General features: G+C 36.7%; 1 protein-coding gene across 1 annotated transcript in view; it reads left to right on the forward strand.

The window, feature by feature from the left end:
* Positions 1 to 1,611: 1,611 nt before the first annotated feature.
* The window catches only part of LOC139691352 (optineurin-like), a 40,652-nt gene continuing 18,660 nt past the window's right edge, over positions 1,612 to 23,603 (forward strand). Inside the window, exons 1-11 of the mRNA XM_071589130.1 lie at positions 1,612 to 1,757; positions 1,874 to 2,080; positions 5,722 to 5,833; positions 6,304 to 6,434; positions 7,936 to 8,016; positions 10,251 to 10,334; positions 11,816 to 12,019; positions 15,500 to 15,763; positions 19,802 to 19,999; positions 20,265 to 20,491; positions 23,325 to 23,477. Coding sequence (XP_071445231.1) covers positions 1,916 to 2,080; positions 5,722 to 5,833; positions 6,304 to 6,434; positions 7,936 to 8,016; positions 10,251 to 10,334; positions 11,816 to 12,019; positions 15,500 to 15,763; positions 19,802 to 19,999; positions 20,265 to 20,491; positions 23,325 to 23,477 — 1,619 coding nt within the window. The 5' untranslated portion in view covers positions 1,612 to 1,757; positions 1,874 to 1,915. The remainder of the gene's footprint in view (positions 1,758 to 1,873; positions 2,081 to 5,721; positions 5,834 to 6,303; positions 6,435 to 7,935; positions 8,017 to 10,250; positions 10,335 to 11,815; positions 12,020 to 15,499; positions 15,764 to 19,801; positions 20,000 to 20,264; positions 20,492 to 23,324; positions 23,478 to 23,603) is intronic.

The following is a 23,603-nucleotide window of genomic DNA, read 5'->3' on the forward strand; positions in this document are numbered from 1 at the left end:
GATTTCCTGGCCTTCAAATCTCTCCAGGGAATAGCAAGCTTCCCCAATATCCTAAATGGATGAATTTGCCATCTAATCAGATTATTGTCAAGTGAACTCTGCCATCTACCTAACAACCACCTGGATGAGATAAATGTGATTTCAAAGGCCATAATAATTTAATTTACCAAACATGCTAAAATAAAATCTACATTTATACAGGGCATGACATCCCGTGCTATTGTAAAAAAACTGAGATTTGCTGAGTTTCATCTAAATGCCAGGTAATTCCACCATGATAAATACATGCATTCAAAACTGAAACACCCAGCAATATCTCATGCGCTATGAATGTGATTATTAATGAGTATTAACCCTTGACAGGGATCAGTGCTCCTTTTTGGCATCAAATTGGGGCTTGTATATACAAGTAAATATGGAGATAAGATATTAGATGATGAAAACCTCTTAAGTCTTTCAAAGTCTCTACCAGCAACACCTATTCAATGCTTCTCACTTGCATCAACATATCCTTCAAAACTGGTTCTTTTGAATAAAATACAATGTGTTTTTTTATATAGTAGTAGTTTTAGGGGAGGCGATTGACAGCTGAGGTTTTCCCCTTTAGGGATGGGTGGGAAAGGATGAAAGGTGGAGAGAAACCCAGCATTGGCATTAGCCTACTCTTAACTAAAGGTCCTCAGCTTGAAAGGTCCCATCGAATGAATCGTGTACTCACTCAAAATGCTTTCCAAAAAGCACCTCAAGTAAGGATCAAGATACCACCGGAGAGTATCTGGTTCCTCCGGGATTCGAACACGGGCCTTCTGGGTAAAAAACCAGTATGTTAGCCACAGGACCATCCCTATCCCCTTTTTTAAATTGTCAATGTTATGTATCTACTTAGCCAATTTCCATTCCATAACTTCATACGGCAAAATTTTCTAGGCTATGGCATTTTGTAGTGGAGAATTATATGAAAGAAATGACTTAAGGTTTAAAAAAAACTGGCCATTATAGCAATGCTAAATTAATCCTCTCAAGAGATCTTGAAGAAATAATTTTCTTACTTTTAGAACACTGTACATGTTTAATTTTTTATCAAAAGATACCCATGTATATGAACTAACAGCATACGAAATACGAAGAGAATATTCATGTTCTACGCAGGAGGTATGTACTAAATAATTGCTCTGGATGGTGTTGGCAGGCTGCAACTGCACCCATTGGGCTATCAATTGAAATATTTTTGGTGTAGAGAAACGACTCGTATATAAAATATTTTCCGCTAGTCTTTAATAAATGTAAGTGACTGGTATCTTATTCTGACGCGTGGTTGTAAACTTACATTCCTCTGGCCATGTCTTTCGTAAAAAAAATACTATTTTATTAAATATGTTACGTTTCCTTTAGTATACTGTCAGGTTTGATTAGGATATCCTTTAACTAGAAAATTATCATCAATTACGATTCGTGACTGGTAGAAAAAAAATTCACTTGTAAGAACGGTAAAATATGTGTGATTTAAATTAATTAGAATTAAAGCCCGCTCAAAGTTCATGCGTCCATATTGGAAGTAGGCGAACGCAGAGTCCTCTGGTGGCTCACGTGACAGGGGGATTTGGAGTAATTCGTCAGGGAAAGCGAGTATCGTCCGGGGCCCAATCCCTTGCATTCCTATTATTCTTCCATGTGGAAATGTTTTTGTCTGGTGAGGCTGCAATAAATTGCATTTATGACATTAACTCAACTGGTTGCACGTAGGAAAGAGAGCATATGTAAGTAGTTATTTTCACTCTGTGACGTACTCCTTGAAGTATTTTAAATCCCATGACAATTGTCTCATTCAACAATTCCGTATATTCTATTGCTCATTTTATAACTTTTTTATCAGTGTAATTGGACACCGTTGAACATATTGTTAAAATTAATCGAAATGAGTCAACCAGGAGCAATTCCGCAGAGTTTATCTCCATTGGAAGCGAGATCATTACAAAGTGAAGAGAGTTTTACTGTAATAGCAAGATCACCATCCAATGACGTGAATTTCCCCGAAGTTCGAAATGGACCGATGTCAGCTGTTGATTCAAACTTCTCAATGGTGAGAAATTCGCATTGTCATTGTAAATGTCGCGATGTGTGTTTCTTGTGGTCGTCATTTACTCGTGCCTTAATTTTACTTAGTCATCAACACGGAAAATGAAGATAAATGTCAGCGGAGGTTCTTTAGAGCCAAGGTTAAGGAAGACAATTTTAAATCTACATAATTCAAACCACCATACCATGCCTCCTTAGCAGATGTCGCAAGTTATCTTTTGCAACTTAGCCTTATATATGACCAAATAACCCGCATCGGATCGTAACCGCTTGACTTCGGATGGGGATTGAAGGAAAACATAGATGAGCGTAAATTCAACACTGATGCACAGGTCCATAGGATAGGATGCAAAGGACATGAATCCGGGTGACGCATAAGATAAGGAGGACCGTTGGGGAAGTTTGTTTTTCTTTTCGACAAGAACTGTAAATATATATATATATCATCGGTGTAAGTAAGACTTGAAACTTTGCTTTAAATTTGGATGGATTGATTGCCCTCTACTCCCAAAGGTTTCATCTCGATAAAATCAAATTTTGATTTATTGAAATTCGATTATTTTTCTTTCCGAAAGTGTGATCTATACGCTCCATACTGTAGGAAGTAGCATCGACATTACTGGAAAATCGGCCCTAATGAAATGTGAGGTCAATCGAAATGCATAAGTTGACAATAACCATATAATATAAATTCATTAATGAGAAAGGGGTAGGGGCCCACAGGAGAAAACATCTCATCATTCATTTGATTTGTCACATTCATGGAAATTTATTTTATGATGAAAGATGAAATACTATTTTGGCACACATTACCCGAGCCTTTATCACTAAAGGCAATCATTGCTCTATAGACTGTGTATAAATGGGTACTGCCTTATTTTATGCCCTAAGACACTACTACTACTAATAAGTATAAATGTTATGCGTGATTACTGGTTGTTAAATTTTCTCTTTGCTTTCCCCATTTCATGGATTTGTTCACAGCAAAGGAAGGAAACATTTTAAAATTATATTTCGGAGTGGAATAGTTGCACATTTGGCCGATTTTAACAATTAAAGTTGAAAGAAAGTGTTTTTCAGATTGATGACATCATATTACATATTTTGTAGCCATTCCTGAAGATATAGTGAATATGTGCTTTTTCCTGTAATTCGCGTTGATTTGTGAATGCTTGCATCATCAGCAAACAGAACTGATTTTTACACTAGAAGATTATTAATAGAAAGAGTACATAATAATGGTCAATGGATGGAACCCCAGGAAATGGCATATTTTTACCTTATAAAGAGAAGTTATCTGTATTATCAATATCTGAGTACTGTTGAGAAATTTGGACTATCCAACATCTGTTTTCTAAATAAGATTTCGACCAAGGGATGCATTAGTCTGGTAATAAACTGACATTTCAGGAGTGTCATGTCTTACTGTGTAAAAAGCTTATATTTAATCAATTAACCGGCTCAAAGTTTGATTATTGCTGTCAAGTGCATCATAGTACTTTCTTTATGCTTGGAACTGAAATTTTGTTTGGCTTACATCTGGTTGCTATGCATTTGTTATTGTTAAAAATAACAACTTTCCAAGTTAACATGCTGAAATTGATTTGAATTCTTCACTTGTCTTTTCCTCAATTTGAGGCTTTTTAACAATCAGCAAGATGAATTCTAGAGATCTGCGGTAATTGGAGTAAAGGTGAGGGTAATTAGTTAGAAATTACAGCAAGAGCTTATGGTAATGCATTTGAACTAAATATGTGAGCTGGAGAAAGTATTTTTCTCTTGATAAATTCTGAGACAGGTGAACATTTTGGTCATGAAATGCTGGAAAATTTGCCTAGTGTTTGTATCCTGTTGATGGTAAAAATGTTTTTTGCCAATCTCTCCATTCCAACCTGCATGTTCCTTGCTGTTAGACAGTCTTTCTGATCCTAAAGAATCCTGGACTGTTCATTGTTGAACCGGCAAGAAGGAAAAATTGGTCGTATGTTAGATGCATGGTATCCATCATTTTAATTATCCTTCCCACTTCTTTGGAAGGATGTTATGGTCTTGTCTATAACAATGGCAGTTCCACTTCACTGTCCCTTTCATCCAGAATATCATTTGAGCACCTTTGGTCCTTGGGCACAAATAAATCTCTTCGGAAAGAAAAACCTTTTTTACAATCTCTAATATGTGAATGTTATAAAAGATGAAGCTAACATGTAGCCTTCCTGTATTCAGGCAGCAGCCTATTACTCATCCAAATTCCATGTCTTCTGCAGTGTGCTTCCGCTGTTTCATTCTTATGTGAGATTTTGAATGAGATCCCCATCGCAGCAGTACATTTATCTGCATGAAAATCCATGTGTTTCTTTTGATCAGGTGTACTCTTGCTGAAATTCTTAGCCTACAATGAATGGCAGAAATTGCCAAGGTGGTTAGTCTTCATGTTGTTAAACACTGCAGTTTATCTAATAACTATTTAATGTCAAACTGTGCATCTGTGTTTATTTAATAACTGTAAAATTACTCCCCATGTATTTTCATAACCGTTCCTGTAAAGGTATTTTCATCTGTTAGAAAGATTTTTTTCACTTTGTCATAATTTTTGTGTGATAACTTCAATTTCAGGGTTCTGATTCACCTAAGCAGCTTCTCTGCTTTGAAAAGAATTTTGTGCAATAATCAAAATATTTGAAGACCACTGTTTGAATGTCTTCATATTTTCAAAGGCCATTTCCTCGTACATTTTAAGTTTTTTCCTCAGACAATGTGCCTAGATGTAGCAATAATGTGTGTGTGCAGTGATGGATTTTTGTGCCTTCCTCATGTTTACTGTGAAAGATTGTGCTTCCTGGTATAACATGAGTGAAGTCTAATGCAGGTCTGTCATGATATCTGTTAATCATCTGCTAGCATTCCAGCTGCATGATGTCCTTCACATTTAAATGCTCTAGGTTGCACCATAACTTTTTGGAAACATTCGCTTCACTTTGCTGCCCGAAGTTCTGGCCTTCTTTTTCATAGATTTCCCCCATAATTACATTCACTGTTAAATGCTTATGGCTGAAAGTCAGTTTTATGAGTGTTAATTAAGTTCAAAATCAACTGCCCAATGGCTGACGGATGGTTTTACGATGGTTGCAAGATTCAGCTGCATTAATGATCAATCTTGTTTACACTATCAACTTCATCAGTAATCTCAAAGTTAAGTTAACATTCACGTTAAATGCCAATTGAATTTAATGAGACATTAACAAAACTGGGCCATAGTAAATTATTTGATTGATTTGTTGAATAAATAAGTTAGCAAAAATGTTGAGGACCTGATGAAATGGTATGAAAAAAATATTAGGGTGTTTTCCAGTCCAAAATAATATTTTCTGCATATTTGGCTATTGTTTAAAATATCGCAAACATATGAATATGGATGATGTTCAGTGATTGTTTTGGTGGATTAAGTGGCTGTTAATTGACAGTTAACTGCTCCAATTAATATCCTTTCTATTTTTAAGCAGTTAAAACAGTTGTTCATGAGATCTAAACATGTCTGTATGAATTCTCATGTATGTATGCTTGTAATATTTTTCTTTCATTTTTAAATACATTATTCATTTTCTCTTTTTCATGCATGCCAATGCTGTACCTTCTCATCATACAAAGGAGTCCTCTACAGTCAGTGGCCTTGGTGCCTCAATCTCGCTGCATGGATTAAGCCCGGATGAAATACAAAACAAACTACATGCTCTGGTGGAAGAAAACAACGAGCTGAAGGGTACTTATGTTTTCCTTTGTTAATATTTCACATTCATTTTGGAAATATTTCATTAGATTCTCTTAAATTTCATAGTCTTGTGGATCAGACATATTTTGCATATATTTATGCTCTTTTCATAAATTTTCTTCACATTAAGTATATATAAGCTTTGATTTGGTCAGACGTGTTCATCTTTGGTAATGATTCACCATAAGTTAATGAGTATTGTGATATGAAAAGCTTTGTTTCAGTTTCTACCCTGTAGCTTCTACCAGTTCAGCCACTAGTTTCAATATTTACCATCAGCTGTTGTTTATTTAAATCTTGTTAGAGTTTTTTGTTGGCTGCAGGTAAATTTTGTGTGTGATTTCAAACATATGCTGGTAAGGTAACTTGTTTGGTTTTTCATTTTGTTGCCAGAACTTTTTCAGTTTTTTTGGCCAACCATCGATTGTTTATTTATTACTTTCTTATGTTTTTTGCTGTAGGGGCTCTTAAGCAGAATAATCTGGCCATGAAGAAGCAGTTTGACACCCTGGTTACCTGGCAGGAGGAAGTTTTTAAAGTTCACCAAAACCACAAGCAAAAATTTGAAGAGACCAAAGAATTAATCGTGAAGGTTAGATATTTGTTTCTTTTATTGCTGCTTCCTTCAGGTGTTTACCTTCCTAAGACGTTCAGTGGATTTTGGTTGTAATAACTTGCATAATCTTCCCACGGCAGATTTTCCTTCTCTCTCTCTCTCTCTCTCTCTTGAGAGAGAGAAATCACCCCCTTTTTCATTGAATCGTCGGGGTGCCTCTTTCTAAAAAGTAAAATTACGTCTCTAGAGTCCTTTTAAATTTCACAAATATACACAGATTGTAAATCATAGCACTTGTCGCATATCTGCATTTATAGTGTATGTAGAAACACTAAATGGTTTATATATTTTTTAATTAATTTTGTACCCTGCATAAAAATAGTAATTTCAGGTGTGATATGGTGGAATATCATGATTAATTAAAAAATTAGCAATTTTCCACAAGATAAAATATAATTTTTGAATTATTTGTATTAAATTAACATTCACATTGAATGTACCCTGTAAATTCATATAAATTTGCAATAAATATACCCTCCAAGCCACTGCTTTAGGGTGTGCGGCAAGGGGTGAAAACACAGCAGACTAATTTTTACCCAAACATGACACTCCTGTGGTTGGATAATGTTATTTTGATCCACTATTGTTTGTGGAAAAAATGACATCTAAATTTATCTGAAGAAACGTCCTTCCAATTTATACAAGAGCTTCAATTTGTAATTTAACCTTTGCTCCGTTAGTGATTCCCTACCTAAAATGCTCTAATATTTTGAATACGCTGCTAAGTTTATCATAAGGATGTTTTTCAGATTGAGCTCCTCTACAATGCACGCGATCCAATTCCGCAATTAATTCAATTTCGTGAGGATCCAATATATGTGCAGCATATTCTAAGTGAGGCCTAACCAGCAACAGATAACATTTCTCTTTGACTTTTTCATCACATTTACCTAGTACTCTTCTGATAAATCCCAATTTTTTGTTGGCTTGTCCACAAATTCCCTGTATGTGTTTCACCCAGGAGAGATCATGAGTGATGGTAATATCTTGGTATTTAATTGAGTCTATACATTCCATTTTGGAGTTTCCAATGCAATTAAGCGTTTGGGAGGGAATTACTCTCTTTCCAAAAATTTTTCACAACACACTATTTTAAGTTTAATTCTAATTGCCAACTGTCACACCTACGTTGTAGTGCATTGAGGTCATCTGATAAAGCTACTCTGTCCTCAGTGTTATGGATATCACAGTAAACCACTGCATCATTGGAAAATAAACGTATCTTATCAATGACTACGGAGTCAATGTCATTAATGTAAAGTAGGGATAAAAAAGAGAGTTTGCAGAGAAAGGGTGAAACGCTATCAGGAAGTAAGTGGGGAAGATGTGTGTTAACAGTTAGAGATATTTTGGGTAAGATTTTTGAAACAAAAAAGAAATGGCGTTGATGCTTTGTCAGTTCAATTTTTTGTAAGGCATGAAAATATTTCAGAATGATTGCAAATGTGTTATTTTGTTTTGCTCTCAATTTTTACAGTTGAAAACTGAGAATGCTGATCTTCGAAAGGTTTTGGTAGATCTCCAAAGTGCACAGCACTCTTCACCAGACATAGCAAAGGTAATGATCGCTTTTTACTTTTATCAATTAATTTGGAACCCAAGTTTTCACGGTGTTGATTATCATGAGGGTTGGTTTTTGGAATCAGCTGTTTAATCAGCATTATTGTTGTGCCATAAATTTGATTTCTGATGTATTAATGCTCCTGGATTATACACTTCCAATGATTGTTTGGAACTGAGGAAATGTCGTGCATTGAGGGAAATGAGACCTATCTATTTTAGATCTTACTGTTAGAAAATACAATTATTTTCTCTGATTACGCATCATACAACAGTTGTGAAGCTCAAAACATTGATGATGCTGAGCATGCAGCCAGAGCTGAAAACCGAACCTCATGTTATGTGCTTAATTTTTCTTCTCTGTACAACTAAGAGGTCCTCATCTAATTGAGGAATTTTGGATTTCTTGACCCACGCCAGAATTCTTCAGCATTAGCTGGAATTGAAAATTTTGTCCAGCTTCGGCATTCTAAAATATTTTATGACAAAATGGGAATATGAAAGCTCTCACTTCCCATTTGAGTCCTAAAATCACTGTTTCCAGATTTGGGTAATAAAATGGGGATGCCACAGTTGAAATCTCTTTTGCTCATATAAGGTGAATTTCAACCATAACTAACTGATATATGTAAAGATGCGTGTTTATACAAGTCAGCCTAAAATGAAGTTTCATGTTGACAAAAGTACTCCTGCTTGACCACCTTTTATTTGATGCCATTAATGCTGGGCAAGGTGAAGGATTGGTATTCCTGGTATACCACTGGGTGCACATGCACTTTTGGAAGTGTATATCATATCATAGCAAGCAAAATATTCATATCAGAGGCCAAATGGAGTATTCAGGGGGGTAGCTTGCTCATATCTGATAATGCATAGTTTGAATGTACAAGTCTCAGTTAGGGTAAATGTGTGTCAACTTTGTGGCTTCATCCCATCGGACAGTTGATAGCGAGCTGGGAGTGGGTCATCGGGATCTCATGAGCACATAAAACATTGAAGGTGTCTTCCGAGCATGAATAAATGCCATGGTAAAAGAGTTATTGATAAACCCATGTAAAATTATCTTGTGTGCACTCGGGAATTGAGCTGTATGCATGTTAGTAATGACTTCATTATTGTTGTTTGAGTGTCTGAAATGTGTATAGTGAATGCATTCAGGTAGCTGGAGATGTCACCTACTTGATGAAACTCGTCATGCCACAATAATAAATAATTTTCATGATTTCACGAAAGCTTCTATTTAGTCTTCAAGTGGACATACTAAAGTCGAGCCTGGAACTACTGAGTATATCATTGCTTTGGAAAGTTATTGCTTAATGCTACATTTAATGAGAAAATTTGGTCATGCTCATGGGTAAATTTCTGTGATAAATATTTTTTTTAAGTTTACATTTATCAAAGTGTTATAATTCAGGAAGTTCTCTCGGGTTTCCCACCGGGTCAGCGTGGTGTGCACCGACGTTTCGACGGCTAACTCTGCCATCGTCTTCAGGGTGAAGTGCAGAGCAATGAATTCGCCAAGTATTTATACCCTGTCGTAGGGTCAGGTGTCATCCGATTGGTCCGATGTGTTCCCAAGTGCCGAGCCGCCCCGGTGACGTCTCGTACTTTCAATTTTTCTCAGCACAGGTCTCCACGTGCTGCTGATCTGGAAGCCAGTGTCCCTGTTGAAGGTATTCTGTCCTTCCAGTCGGATTTCCACGGCTTCCTTCGCCACTCGGTCCCAGTAGCCGTTCGTGTGACAAAGTCTTTGACGAGTCACCAAAAGACTTTGTCACACGAACGGCTACTGGGACCGAGTGGCGAAGGAAGCCGTGGAAATCCGACTGGAAGGACAGAATACCTTCAACAGGGACACTGGCTTCCAGATCAGCAGCACGTGGAGACCTGTGCTGAGAAAAATTGAAAGTACGAGACGTCACCGGGGCGGCTCGGCACTTGGGAACACATCGGACCAATCGGATGACACCTGACCCTACGACAGGGTATAAATACTTGGCGAATTCATTGCTCTGCACTTCACCCTGAAGACGATGGCAGAGTTAGCCGTCGAAACGTCGGTGCACACCACGCTGACCCGGTGGGAAACCCGAGAGAACTTCCTGAATACAATACGCCGGGAAAAACTGAGATCCTTCAAGTGTTATAATGATTCCGCATTATCTGGTTAATTTGTATCTTGTTTTGAGGTGCTGGAATGACTGCTGCTTATGATTTTGTGATTGTTTTCAGTTACAGGCTGAAAATGCTACATTGAAGAGGATGATGTCGGAAGCTGAGGCTAAAGAAAAGTTTGTGTGCTTGAAAGAATTCCAGGTGAGCGGGATGTGTGTTTATTCTAACGAGTCTCTTTAATTTTTACATAGTACCTGGGCTACTCTAGAGTGAAACTGAGAAGTTAGGGTGAGCTTTGAAAACCCTGAAGAAATGTCAGAATATGTGAGAGTATTGCATTCAAACCTGTGATTTCCAACACAATATCCCACCCGATCATTTCCTCTCTTTGAGAAAGTCTACAAAATTGTTTTAATGATATTAAATTGATGCTTAAGAACCTCTTGTGTAAGTGTAGTTATCTCATGCTGTTAATCCATCCCAAATATTTCCCCACAAGTTGAAAACTTCAAAACTTTGTTAACATATTTGCACCAGTACAAATTTATTTTTTTGAATAAATAAACTCCACTCTGGGAATTGATAAGAGAACTTAAGCAAAATGATGGACAGTGCCATCCTTTTTGAGCATCTGTTCAGTTAACCTAGTTCATACCAACTTATAGCTTAATATATCCTCCAAGTGTATCTATTAATGTAGCAACTCAGGTGTAACTGCCTACAGTCATCTGTAATGGGCCGGTGATGCCGTCAACTATGCAGGTAGTCTGTATCTCAAAGCTTCAAATCAATGTAGACAGCATTTGAAAGCAATTTTAAATGCAATAGAAAGCCTTATGAATCATTCATTCTCTGAAAGGTAGACGAAATATTTGTTTAAGCATTTATTACCTTCAGTAGGCTTGTAATGATCAAATTAAGAGGACTTACAGGCCTGCTTAAGGTGACTTGTGGCTTAGGGAAATGGGCTTTGTGTGAAGAGGTCAGACTACAATCTAGTGGATCTTGTTCTGTGACCATTCTTGAAAATGCCACAGTTCAAATCTTTTATTAGAATATAGGTGATACATTGAACTGTGCGTACTAACCTTTGATTCCTTCAGATAATTGAAAATATTTATGTAATAATAAATAAACTGATTTTCAACCTGGAACAATCCTTCCAAAGTCTTGTGTTAAACTTCCTTTATTACAGTGAGAATGTACCGAACTTAAAATTCTTGTAATTTTGTCAGATTTTTAACCTGTTGATAAAAGCTATATTTTGTTTCATGAGCTGGTTGCTCATGCTTGAAAAACGAAATAATAATAATTGAATTGCCATGAATTTGAAATCATGGTTCAAGTGGTCACTCTTTTTAGTACCGAGTTCTTTCTGGTCATTGACATAACCTACCTTTCAAAATTGGTGAAAGCTTAATGAATGGGATCTAAGGCAAGAGGCTGATGATTCATTTAACAATGTGGGAAGTTTTTCCAATGGTCTGTGCCTTTGTGTAGGTGTTTAATATTCTGGACTGTGTGATTATGGTGTTTTTTAAGATCCTCAAATTGGAGGAGGAAATATGGACATAATCCATTACACTTGAGTGATCAATTGACGTGAGTTATATATTTTTATTGTGAGGACTGCTTGTGATTGATTAATGACATTGGGAATAATTTTTGGAAATTTCCCTTAGCTTAAAAAAGAGATAGCGGACTTGAAGGAACAAGTGGAGGGGTTGCAGAAGAAGCTCAGTCAATACGAAGGAGGAAATGCCACTCCAGGCACGCCCTCTAAACAGCAAAGCAACGCCATTGCAGCCGTCAAGGCTGAGAAAGAGGAATTGGGAGGCAATGGGACATTGCCCCTCACGCTGACGAGGCCGTCAGGGAAGGAAAAGGTAAGCTTCCGTCAAGCGCACTGCATTTCATTCTTCTGTGCACAAAAAAATTTACCCCCGCTAAAATCTTCAATAGCAGTTTTGTGGTGCATAATGTTCTGTGTTCCCAGCATTTGGTGTTTAACAGTTTTAAGTGTATTTAATTAAAAATAATTTTGATTCTCATGATTATGATTTTTGGCAATAAGTTTATTTAAATGGAATGTATTTGAATTCTAAATGGCAATCATTTATTTAAATAATAATGCACAATTTACAACTTCTTTACTTGAAAACGAGACATTTTGCCATAGCCATCAAACAAGTACATGACGTATTCATAATGATGCCTTATTGGACCTTGCGCATACAACAAATCATTTTGATGTGGACCTTAAAAATGAGTAAATTCTGTTTAATTAGTTATCAAATGTTTTCAGCGTTCTTTAAAAAGACAATATTATCAGAAACAAGTTGCCTCGATTGGCAGAAATATTATGGCGTACTTTCACCAAAGACTACTGAATTGATATTTTTAAATTGCTTGCCAATACTGTATGACTGATAATTGTCCTAATGGAGTAACTATGGAACAATTATTTGTTCATCAAAGCAACCTGCATCAAATTTAAAGAGGTTCAAATGAGACTTGTCTTGCAGTCCAGTCTTTTCTCTTTGATCATTCTTAAGACACATATATTTTTAGCTTTCCCACTTTTCCTATTTCTCTGCTCATTAAGTTTACGTTCTGTTTATGTGGTGTATTGGGTTTTGAAATTTGTGATGCTGGAAGTCTTCTTCGGAAGTAGCTTTCCCACTTTTCCTATTTCTCTGCTCATTAAGTTTACGTTCTGTTTATGTGGTGTATTGGGTTTTGAAATTTGTGATGCTGGAAGTCTTCTTACATCTAGTGCAATGCACTGAGTACAAGAGGAGGGGGAGAACAGAATAATTTGTGCTTCTCACAAAGTGACACACACCTGTCGGTAACATGCTAGTAAAAAAGAGAGTGACACAAATTAGTGAATTGAGTATACATTGCTCAGATTTGGTCCGAATACTTCTGGATTAGAATGATGTTTACTGCTAATGCTTTGAAAACTAGTTGATGACTTTCATTGTTCTATTTCATGACTTAAGTCATTGAAGTTTCTGTCAACTGCAGTAGTCAAATTCTCCTATTTTACCAGCCTCTTCAGAAGGTTACTTTTTTATGTGTGATGCAGAAGATCCAAAGCAACTTGGAAATGAATACTTGAACATTTCTTGGCAATTTTTACTCTTAAATTTTTTATAGTTTTCATAAGTTAAGTTTCATGTCTTTAAATTTGAGGGCTATGATTCAGATTTTGTGAACGAATCAATATCTCTTTAAGGACTCTTTTTCATAATTAAAAAGTCGGTCGTCCTCCAAAGATGGCTCCTCTGTATTCATTGCCAACTCGTTGACGATCTGGAGCAGAAAGCCTTTGATTCGAATGTTATTTGATTCATTTAGTGTTTTATGAACTCCAAAAGCATTAAAAAGAGTCCAATTAATAGGCCGCAGCCTTTCTTTCTTTGACCATTTCATTGTTTTTCTCATGATTGTTTAATACGGTAAATACATAACTGGCCTGTCTACGCCTCTCATGAACTTATTGTATTTCAAAATGTAGATAGGTTTTTTATTGCCAGTCCTGTGACTTTATCTTTCAGCTGCATATTACCCATATTAGCACTGTGAATGTTACTAATCATCCTCGCCTCCATTTTGCCCTTCGAAATCACCAGAAGCACTTCACCATTACGAGAAAATGTGCCCTGTACCTTTTTCATTGTTTTCGCCGCTCTTCAATTTGGCAGGGAGCCCTCTATTTGACCTGATGGTTGTAGTATAGATTCCTGATGAAGTATTGTCCTCATTGGCACTCTTATCAGAATCACTTTCACTTATCATGATAGGAGTGAATTTTCTATTTCTGACCATCACTACCATATCGGAATCACTTCCGCTCTCATTGCTCTCTTCTTCATACTCTAATGGCACATCTGACAAGTCATTGGCACTCAGATCTAGTAAAATTTCTCCCTTGCACAAAGCACTCTCTTTTCTATGTAATGCCATTGCATGGAACATTCCTTAAAATATTTCCAAAGAAACAGATTGAGAAAACCAATTCGCAAGACAAACCCAACACCAAAATCACAATTCTCTAGGACGCATGGAAACGAACTGCTCAAGACAAGTTGCGCAAAGGAGCTGACCAGAGCCTTGAAAGAACTGAACGATTCATTATTGGTCCCATCATTCTTTTCTCAATGAATGTTTACATTGATGGACAAAAAAATTTGACTCACTTTGCATAAACCACTCAAACAGGGCCTTGGAAATGCTCATTCAAATGAGTTTTTGGTCCAAAACTTGCAAATGCAGCACCCAATGCATGTACAGGTCTCATCCTCATCTCATCATGCATCCTGTATAGCCTACGCATGTTGAAATTTTCAGTCAGTATATGACTAATGCATTATGTGGATACGCCCATAGTCTCTGCTATCACTCTAACCTTTATTTGACGGTCGTCCATTATCATTTGTTTACATTTTTTGCTGCTATCAGTGTTGGTCACAGTTTTCAGCCATCTCAAATGCTCATCATTAGTCAAGCTTGGTACGGCCGCATTAAAATTCATCTACCCAAAATTTCTTGGTCATAACTGGTGCTGCAGAGGCCCCTCAAACAGGGTCCAATTTGTATTTGATTTGGGTAGGTTTATTGCCTTTTAAAAGCTATATATTTAATGACAGCTTGGTATTAAATTTTTTCCATTTTCACAAGACCCTCTCAATGAGTCACTCTAATATCAAACTATTATCAAACAACAATTCAGTGTTCAAAATAGCTGCAAGTTTGGTGCTTACCTTTCAACACATGTGCAAATACATTCCCCAACCTTTGTTAAAAAGTGCTGCCTTCTTCATGTTGAGGTTGGAAACTCTTCAGACAACCCTTGTAAATAGTCTCAGTACAACCATGGTATGAAGTACTATACATACTTCATGGTGATTTATGAATAAATTCAGCCCAATGGAATTGTTTCTTTTGTATTTTGTAATTGTAGATGAAGTATTTATAAGAAATAGAAGAAAGTGTATTAAGAAAACCCTCACTTTGAGGCATTCATTCTTTCCTTTGGTAGTGGAGGAGAGCAGAATTGTAGCTTCTCTCTCTCCTCATGGTTAAAAAGTAGTATTTCTAGCAGCGGAAGATGAAAGAATTCTAAAATTTCAACTATCTCAAGCACTAACAGTCATTGCTGATGGTGATGAGATTATGGAGTATACTTTTCCAGTAAATTTGGTATCTATCAAACAGGCACACACAACCAGTGGTACTTGTATCATGGCAGCTGATCTTATGTAAAAGCTGAATGAAACTCAAAGTAAAATTTTAATCACCTATGTCCATACAGTTTGGAATGATATGAGAAACAAAAATTTGTCTCTGTTTTCCCTCAGCCTGAAGAAACCAGTTTTGTGATGGTTGATGAGAATTTGAAAAAGTTGCCAGGCAGAGTAGAACCATGGAATCAGAAGGCAGTGGAAGAGATGTCCAGGAGGCAACTAGCAGAGTCCCAGAAGGTTTTGGAGGTTGAGAGGCAGACACTGGAGGAAGATCGGAAGGCCCTGGAGGAAGTTCGAAAGGCCCTGGAAAGGGACCGAAGAGCTCTGGAGGAAGGAAAGAAATCCCTGGAGATGGCTGAGAGGGCTATGCGTGAGAAGGTGAGGAAATGTCTTAATAGAACTCCCATGTGAGTAATTTTCTAAGTAATTTTAAATGAAATGAGAAAAATTATGAAAAATCAGTTACAGTAGTGTATACTCTTGATTATCCATTTTGTGGATTATCTGTGATTCTCTCTCTCTTCCCAGCTTTTTGAAATTTTGGTAAAATTGCAATCGTAAGGTAATTACAAAAAAGCTTTGAACCTTCCGTTGTACTCTTTGAAAAATAAAAGCGTGAAATATGTGGGCTTTCTGAAAAGTTCTCCCCTTTAAGTCATGGAAAAGTGTTCAGGTAATGTGTAAATGAGCAGCGGTTAATTAACCCTCTTAGTGCGGCGGGCCGATATATCGGCTTTTGTATCCCTGGTGGAAAGTGCGGCGGGCTGATATTGTTTAAATCACTGTAACTTATGGTTTTTCTCTAATAATTTATGGTTTTTGTGCTATCGATGGGGTGAATTCCATACAATTATGTAACACCTTTTTAAATTATTTATTAGCAATTTTAAATGCTTCTCAAAAAGTATAATTCTTACTATAATTTTAGGTTCAGTTTTGTACATGTCGAGAAGCTCAGCCTAATTGTCTGCTCGTTTTTTTTCTGAGTGGTCTTTACACTATGAAAAGCAACTGAAAGGCTACTAATCTGTGTTCATCTGTAATCTCTTGAATGTGTTATGGTGTCGTGGTGTTGATATATAACTGCTTATTCAGACTTTGTTGATATGATGGAAATGAGAGCACTGCTTTGTAATCATTTTGGTTTCTCTTGCCCTCCATCCTATCTAATCATTTGCGCCCTGTGTATTGGATTACATTGTCAGTAGTTCTCTGTGAGTTAGAGCTACGTTTTTTTCTGCCTTTAGATTGCAAGCACATTGCCGCAGTATCAAGGAAAGGGGAAAAGTCCCAATTTGACTCAGTGAGATGAGCCTTTTCAACAAAATCGAACAATGCAGAGGCTGACAAAAAAATTTGCAATTCAATGGTTTTTCTTTATTTATTTATAATATTTTCTGCATGTCTTTTTGATTCTTTCTTATATTTAAATGTGGTAGTTTTATTGAAAAATGTTTTTAAAAAGTATTAGTATTGTGTCTAAAAATCGAAGTATTATTGCTAAAAAAATATTCTTCAAATTTATGATACTGTAATAATACATTTATTTTTCAGAGGATGTAAATGTAAACCATCATTATTAACTACAATATTTTATTTTAAAATAAAAAAACTGCATATGGATATCTAAACAAATAACTTCATAATGTTTTTTTTCCTAAGGTGATACATTTTCTTAAATTACCCTTCGCACTTCTCACTAGTACCCCTGGAATCCCCACCGCACTAAGAGGGTTAATAACAGTTTTGGATACATGCGTATGTATACCTTTGTCAACAAAATGGCTTTCCAGAAAAGTCATCTTATCTTAATCATGTTACAGTGTCTGGATAATGAATTTAAAATTGGCTGTATTAGTCAACAGAATTAGGCAAAGGCAGAAATCTGAGTAAATCTGTCTGAGAGAAAAGAATTGAGTTTTAAAATGTTTTAATTGCTGTATAACTTGGATCAAAGGAATAGTGTGCATTGATAGGTTTCCAAAATATGGAATATAAAGAAAATTTTAAAGGATTACTGTTCTACAACTTCCTCACTGATGAAATTCTCACTGGTCTATTTTCTGCTGGAATGTGTTGAATGAGGAGGATTGAGGAATAAAAAGAGATTGGCGACAAGATGAACGTAACGTTTTATTTCGATGTTTGTGTTTGTAATCTTTGGTCATTGCTGATCAACAAATGTTGACTCTCATGAAGTACATACAGGGTTCGTCCGGAAAATAAGTGTACTGAGCTCAGGAAAAAAATTTATTACACTTTTACATATCTTAAGCTAATATTCCTCAAAATAGGACCCTTGTGAGTCGATACACTTGTGCCAGTGGCGTTCCCATTCCTGGAACGCTCCCGCGAAGGCATCATCGGGAACCTCTCGAAGACACGTCGTCACGGCCTCTATGACGGCGTCCAAAGTCCCTTATCGCGTTCCTTTCAAACTCCTCTTTATCTTCGGGAACAGAAAGAAGTCCGGTGGTGCCAAGTCCGGGCTTTAGGGCGGGTGCGGCAGCGTTGCCATGCCGTGCTTGGCCAAGAAGTCCGACACGAAAAGCGCGGTGTGAGACGGCGCATTGTCATGATGCAGCCGCCAGATGTTTTTGATCGCTGGCCGGATGCGGGCGACTCGTTTTCGAAGCCTGTCAAGCACTTGGACGTAAAATGCAGCATTTACAGTTTGACGTTCAGGTACAAATTCGTAGTGGACGACTCCCCTTTTGTCAAAAAAGACAATGAGCATCGCCTTGATCCGAGATTTGCTCATGCGAGCTTTCTTTTGACGGGGTGATGATGGGGTGTGCCACTCCGCACTTTGTCTCTTCAACTCCGGGTCGTACTCAAAGATCCACGTCTCGTCACCCTAAACAACGTTCTCTAAAAAATGTGGATCATTTTTGCAGTGATCCGCAAGTTGTGTCGCGATTTCCAAACGATTGAGTCTTTGATCATCACTGAGCACTTTCGGCACCAACTTTGCACAAATTTTTCACATCTGTAATTGCTCCCTAATAATCTCGTGCACTATTGTTTTTGGCAAATTACACTGCTCTGCTATCATCCGAACACTAAGACGACGATCAGAGTTCAGTACATTGCGAACTTTTCGCACATTTTCGTCGGTGAGTGTCGTTGATGGGCGTCCAGGCCGTGGTTCGTCGTCGACCTCTTCTCTGCCCTCCACGAACATCTTGTGCCACCGAAAGATCATGTTTCTGGACATGGCTGACTCCACGTAAGCCTGGTTAATCATACCGACAGTTTCGGTAGACGATTTCCCAAGCTTTACCGCAAATTTGATGGAATAATGCTGCTCCAAAAACTTCGGCATCGCGTTCCGTGACGTGGGTCAAGCGTGGAGGTTCGCGTTAACAGAGCTCCTCACTACACCACAGCTCAGAGCCGACTGCCTTTTTCGGCGTCGCTTGCCAACATACCCCCCTCCAATCGCAGCCCGTCAGAGCGGTGCTGGGCGCGCCTGGAGCGGCGGGAAAAAATCAGCACACTTATTTTCCGGACGAACCATGTATGTTAGGAGCCAGATTGCAATATTGGCAAAGATATCAAACGATGGCTAAGTGAATGAAACTTAAAGAGGTTTTCATTCCTAATTTCTGGATGTGAGTTTATTATTTATGTGCTATGTTTGCACATTACTTAATGTCCTTTTTAAGAAGTTTTGGATTAGGAGGTAATCTTGAGCTAAATTATTATTGTGGAAATAACACCACAATATTTGCTGTGCTGAAAGAATTTTTTTTCGTTTGTCTACAAGGTTAAAAAAAATAAATTGAATTAAGAAAAGATCATAAATTTTAGTGTTTGGATCATTAGATTACGTTCATGACCTGTTCCATGATTTGTTGATGCATGTTATTAACACATCATATTAAAATAGGACATTAATGGGAATCATGCTATGTAATAAAATTGTAAAATCAGTATTAATATTTTCCTGTTTGATATCCTTGTAGTAGCTATTGTAATATTTAATGCCCACTTTGATGGCTATATTGTTGTGGAAGTCATAGGACTCAACTAATAAGTGAGGTTTCAAATTACTGTCTCTGTTAATGCACAAAATATATAAGATTTAATCGCTGCAGTAAACTGTACTAAGGGTTGAATTACTGATGATGATCTTTAGTGTTGAGAACTCATATATAGCTAATGGCATTTTTAGGGTTTGTAAGCTCTTATTACATTGATACTCTGTATGCTTGTGTTTAATCAGTCACATCCAGTTAGTATGAGGCGTGCTTCAAAATGTTACTCGGGAGAAATTCTGGATGCAGTATCAAACATTGAAATAAATAATGGAGCATCCTACAAATTGTCATCTCATTTTAGGAGCTAATGCACATTTTTTGTATCCTGCCGAACTTCTTCTTTCCGGCTTAATTTTTCCATTTTTTCCCTCAGTCCGCAGGAACTAGTGGTATGATGATTGACTCACAAAGGTTACCAGGCAACGTTGAGCTTAGGAATCAAAGGCCAGCGGAGGAGGAGGTGTCCAGGAGGCACCTAGAGGAATATCAAAAAGTTTTGGAAGTTGAGAGGCAGGCCCTGGAGGAAGACCGAAAGGCCCTGGAGAAGAATCGAAGGTTCATGTGTGATAAGGTGAGGAAATAGTCCATGAGAATTTTTCCGGGTGAATTATTTTCAAGAGTTTCTTAAATTCTTATAAACAAAATGTGAAAGCATTTTGAAAATCCACTAAACCATACCTACTATTGTGTACTAGTTCTACTAGGCTGTTGGTTTAGAAAATTCCTGTACTCTAGCCTGATGAAAGTCTCTCTTTCACTCATAATAAGGACACAAATATGTATTTAGCCGGTTATTTTGATGGGTAATGAGTGCATTGTGTTGATTGCCTTTTCAGTTACGAGAGGCTGAGGAGCTGCGGAAGAGTGCCGAGGCAGAAAGAGTGAAATTGTCGATGCAGCTGGCAGAGATGATGAGTTACCATGAGATGAAATCTGGGAGAGAGCCACAAGGGACGGACAAACCTGAAGCGGTACAGTCCTATTCGGACAATGACAGGCACTTCGCTGCATGCAAATCACACCTTGACCTCATTCGCGAGTACGTGCTTTCTCAACAGCAAAAGTAAGCAAAACCAATTGGCGCGTACAAGTTGCACAGGAATTTTCATTAAGTTTTGCTTAGGGTTTTTTAAAATTAAGTTGGGACCTGAATATTGTGGTGTGGAGGGAGTTTAGTGTGGTTGGATTCATATAAAAAGAATTGCGGTTGGCACTTTGGTAGTTTTTACCCTGGCTGGAAATATAGTATTTGGGAATAAAAATATTCATGTCTTGAAAACTTAAATGATCATTTGACTCTCATCCCCTCATGTAGATAAAGCTTTTTGTTCTGTTAGGAATATTGACCTGAACATAAAATTCATATTTATTTTGCTTTTGCAAGGGGTTGAATATCACCACTCCCATTTAGTTTTGAGCCCTAAGATAACCATTCGTAGAATTCAACCTTAATAACATTGATGTGGAACACAATGAACTATCCCACGCAGTTGTGCCTTGCTAGCCTAATCTCATCATTATTAACACAAAACATAATATTCATGAAAACCTAGACAGAAAAATGCGTGTACATTTTGTTCCTGATCACCGGTGATGGGAGACTGCTACTTATATCACTTCCAGCTGTTCCATACCTATTCTCTGTAACCCTGAAAGGTGATATTTCAATCTCCAATTAGGGTTTACCTTGTAATACAGCTATAATAATGCTCTCTCTTCTCTTTAGTCTATCAAATCCACTTTAAAAGTGATTATTTGTATTTACTAACATCATGTAGTGGAAATAATATTAATAATAGTATGTTTATTGAATGGGCAACTCCACCCTTTTACAGGTTTCCTCATTAACGTAGTCAAAACAGTAAGCAAAGATAAAACGTTCACCAATAACTAATAGATTTATAAAAATTTATGCCTAGTTCAAATTTCCATGTCGCAGAACAATAAAGAATTGAAATAACATAAAACTAAGAACTAGTCTAAAATCAGGCCTTTTAGTTTTGACCTAATATTCATCATTACACACCAAATTTTCAGAAATACTTAACGCAGAAATCATAACTTTTGCATTACTTGTTGCATTCGTGTATTGGCCTGTAGAATGACAGATACTTTTGATAATTGAAATGAGATAAATGGAAATGGCTGAAGGAATCATAAAGGTTATCAGAGAGAGTAAATTAGTAGACTTGGTTTCATTACTAAGTAAATTATGCTAGAAAATTATTCCAAGGTGATTTCCACGTTTGGAAAGAGTGGGAAGATTTAGGCTGTGGTTCAATTCTTCGAGACATCTTTAATAGATTTTTCTAATTTTAATCAATGATTGAGAATTCTAAGGACTTTGTATTCAATGTTATCCAATTGAAGGATATGAATTTTGCAATGAAGGTTACAAATAAAGTAAGCATATTCCTAATGGTAATAATAGCAACCTAACAAACGATATATGAAGCAACCAAAGGCAAAATATATCCTTAAAATCTTAAAAAACCCTCGTAATAAAAACCCAAAATTTTATGAGCCTTATCTGTAATGTTTAAAACACAGTTTATTATCAAATTGGACATAATTAAGCTCTTTCAAAAGGTCATCATATGAGATGGGAGCCTTAGTTTTCTGAGTGGTGGCTACATTAATTAGTTTTATAAAAAGTGACTGCCTCTGATTTGCATCGCACCATTCACTTAGATGATCATTACAGCACTGCAATCGGGCAAGCCTCTCTTATTTTTATGTTTTCTCTACGTAATGTTAGGCATAAAGACCAAATTTGTGGGCATGGAATACTTGCATGTGTATCTTTTACATTTGGAGGGCAAAGGTGATGCTGATCTTGTGGTCATTCCCAAGGGAATGGCAGGTCATCGCAGGTAATGGCATTTGGTTACAACTGACTGTTTAAAGATCACGCACACTCACATATATATAGAGTTGCAGTTAATTGCTTTCTTCTGGTGCAGCTTCACCTAGAACCATTTTAATTTCTTCAGGTGCACCAGCACCTAAAGAAATCAAGATTTATTGCATATTGTGCAGTGCATCCAAAAAATATTTGGATGCTGCGAAATGTTAAGTGATGCTTAAATGCATGATGATTCATGAATGACATTGATGACATCAAAGGTGACATTAGTGCCCAGCAGGAATACTCACATTGATTCTCAGAGATGTAGTCTACTCAACCGATGAACTCTAAATCCATTTGCCACACAAATTGTTTTGATTCAAGTGAAGGCAGTGACTTCCAAATCCAAGGTTTTTATTGTTTAGTTTGTTGAGATGATTATTTTTTTTGCAATTTTTTTAAACAAAATAAATTGACATGCCAGATTTAGTTGCCTAATATGTATGAAAGAATAGTTTTTCCGTACAAAAAACATATTTTTTAATTAATTTATTAATTACCATGATATGATAAGCATCCTACTTTTCTGGCAAAATTTTTCAGCCAAGATTGCCAAACACTTACTGAAAATATTGTGATAAGTTTATAGTGCTGCACATTTGTTACCATGTTTATTAGTATGCCAAGTAAATTTTATAAAGTTTCAGCTTAAAAATAATGTAATAGTTTCTAAATTATGGTCTTAAACACTGTTAAGATGGAATCATTCTTAATTTTATAATTAACAAGGTCTCAAAAATATGCAGAATGTTCATGCGGGCATGATTTTTCCAAGTTTTTATTTTTCATAGCTTTTATCTTCATAAGTGTGATGATCGTGGCAATCACATAATTATTATGGCCATGGGTGGCTGTATTGAAAGGGATTAAACAGAATGTAAATGACATAATTGTAAGCCATTTGGGGTCATGGTTAATGGCAGTGAGATTTATGATTTTGAAATTATTATTACTTGTAATTAATAATGATCTTGAAAATTATTTCCAGGAGCTACATGATTGAAGTATTGACACAGAAGCTCTATCAGATTATTGTCTCGTTGGCGGCTGTAGATCCAAGCATGACCAAGGACCTTAAAGAAGAGATCATGGAGGCAAAGGAAAAAATTTCAAACAATGCCGATGAATTGAGGCAGCAAAGGTAACTTTAAACAGCGTTTTCCCCCCAATCAAGTCAATAATATTATAAGGAAATAATTATTTGGCTTTCATTAAAAGTGGGCTTTTTTCATCTGTTGCACCTTTAAAATTATATTTTTAAAGTGGA

This window comes from Hetaerina americana, unplaced genomic scaffold, assembly GCF_022747635.1.
Source record: "Hetaerina americana unplaced genomic scaffold, ioHetAmer1.1.p SCAF_33, whole genome shotgun sequence".
NCBI classification, from domain to species: domain Eukaryota; kingdom Metazoa; phylum Arthropoda; class Insecta; order Odonata; family Calopterygidae; genus Hetaerina; species Hetaerina americana.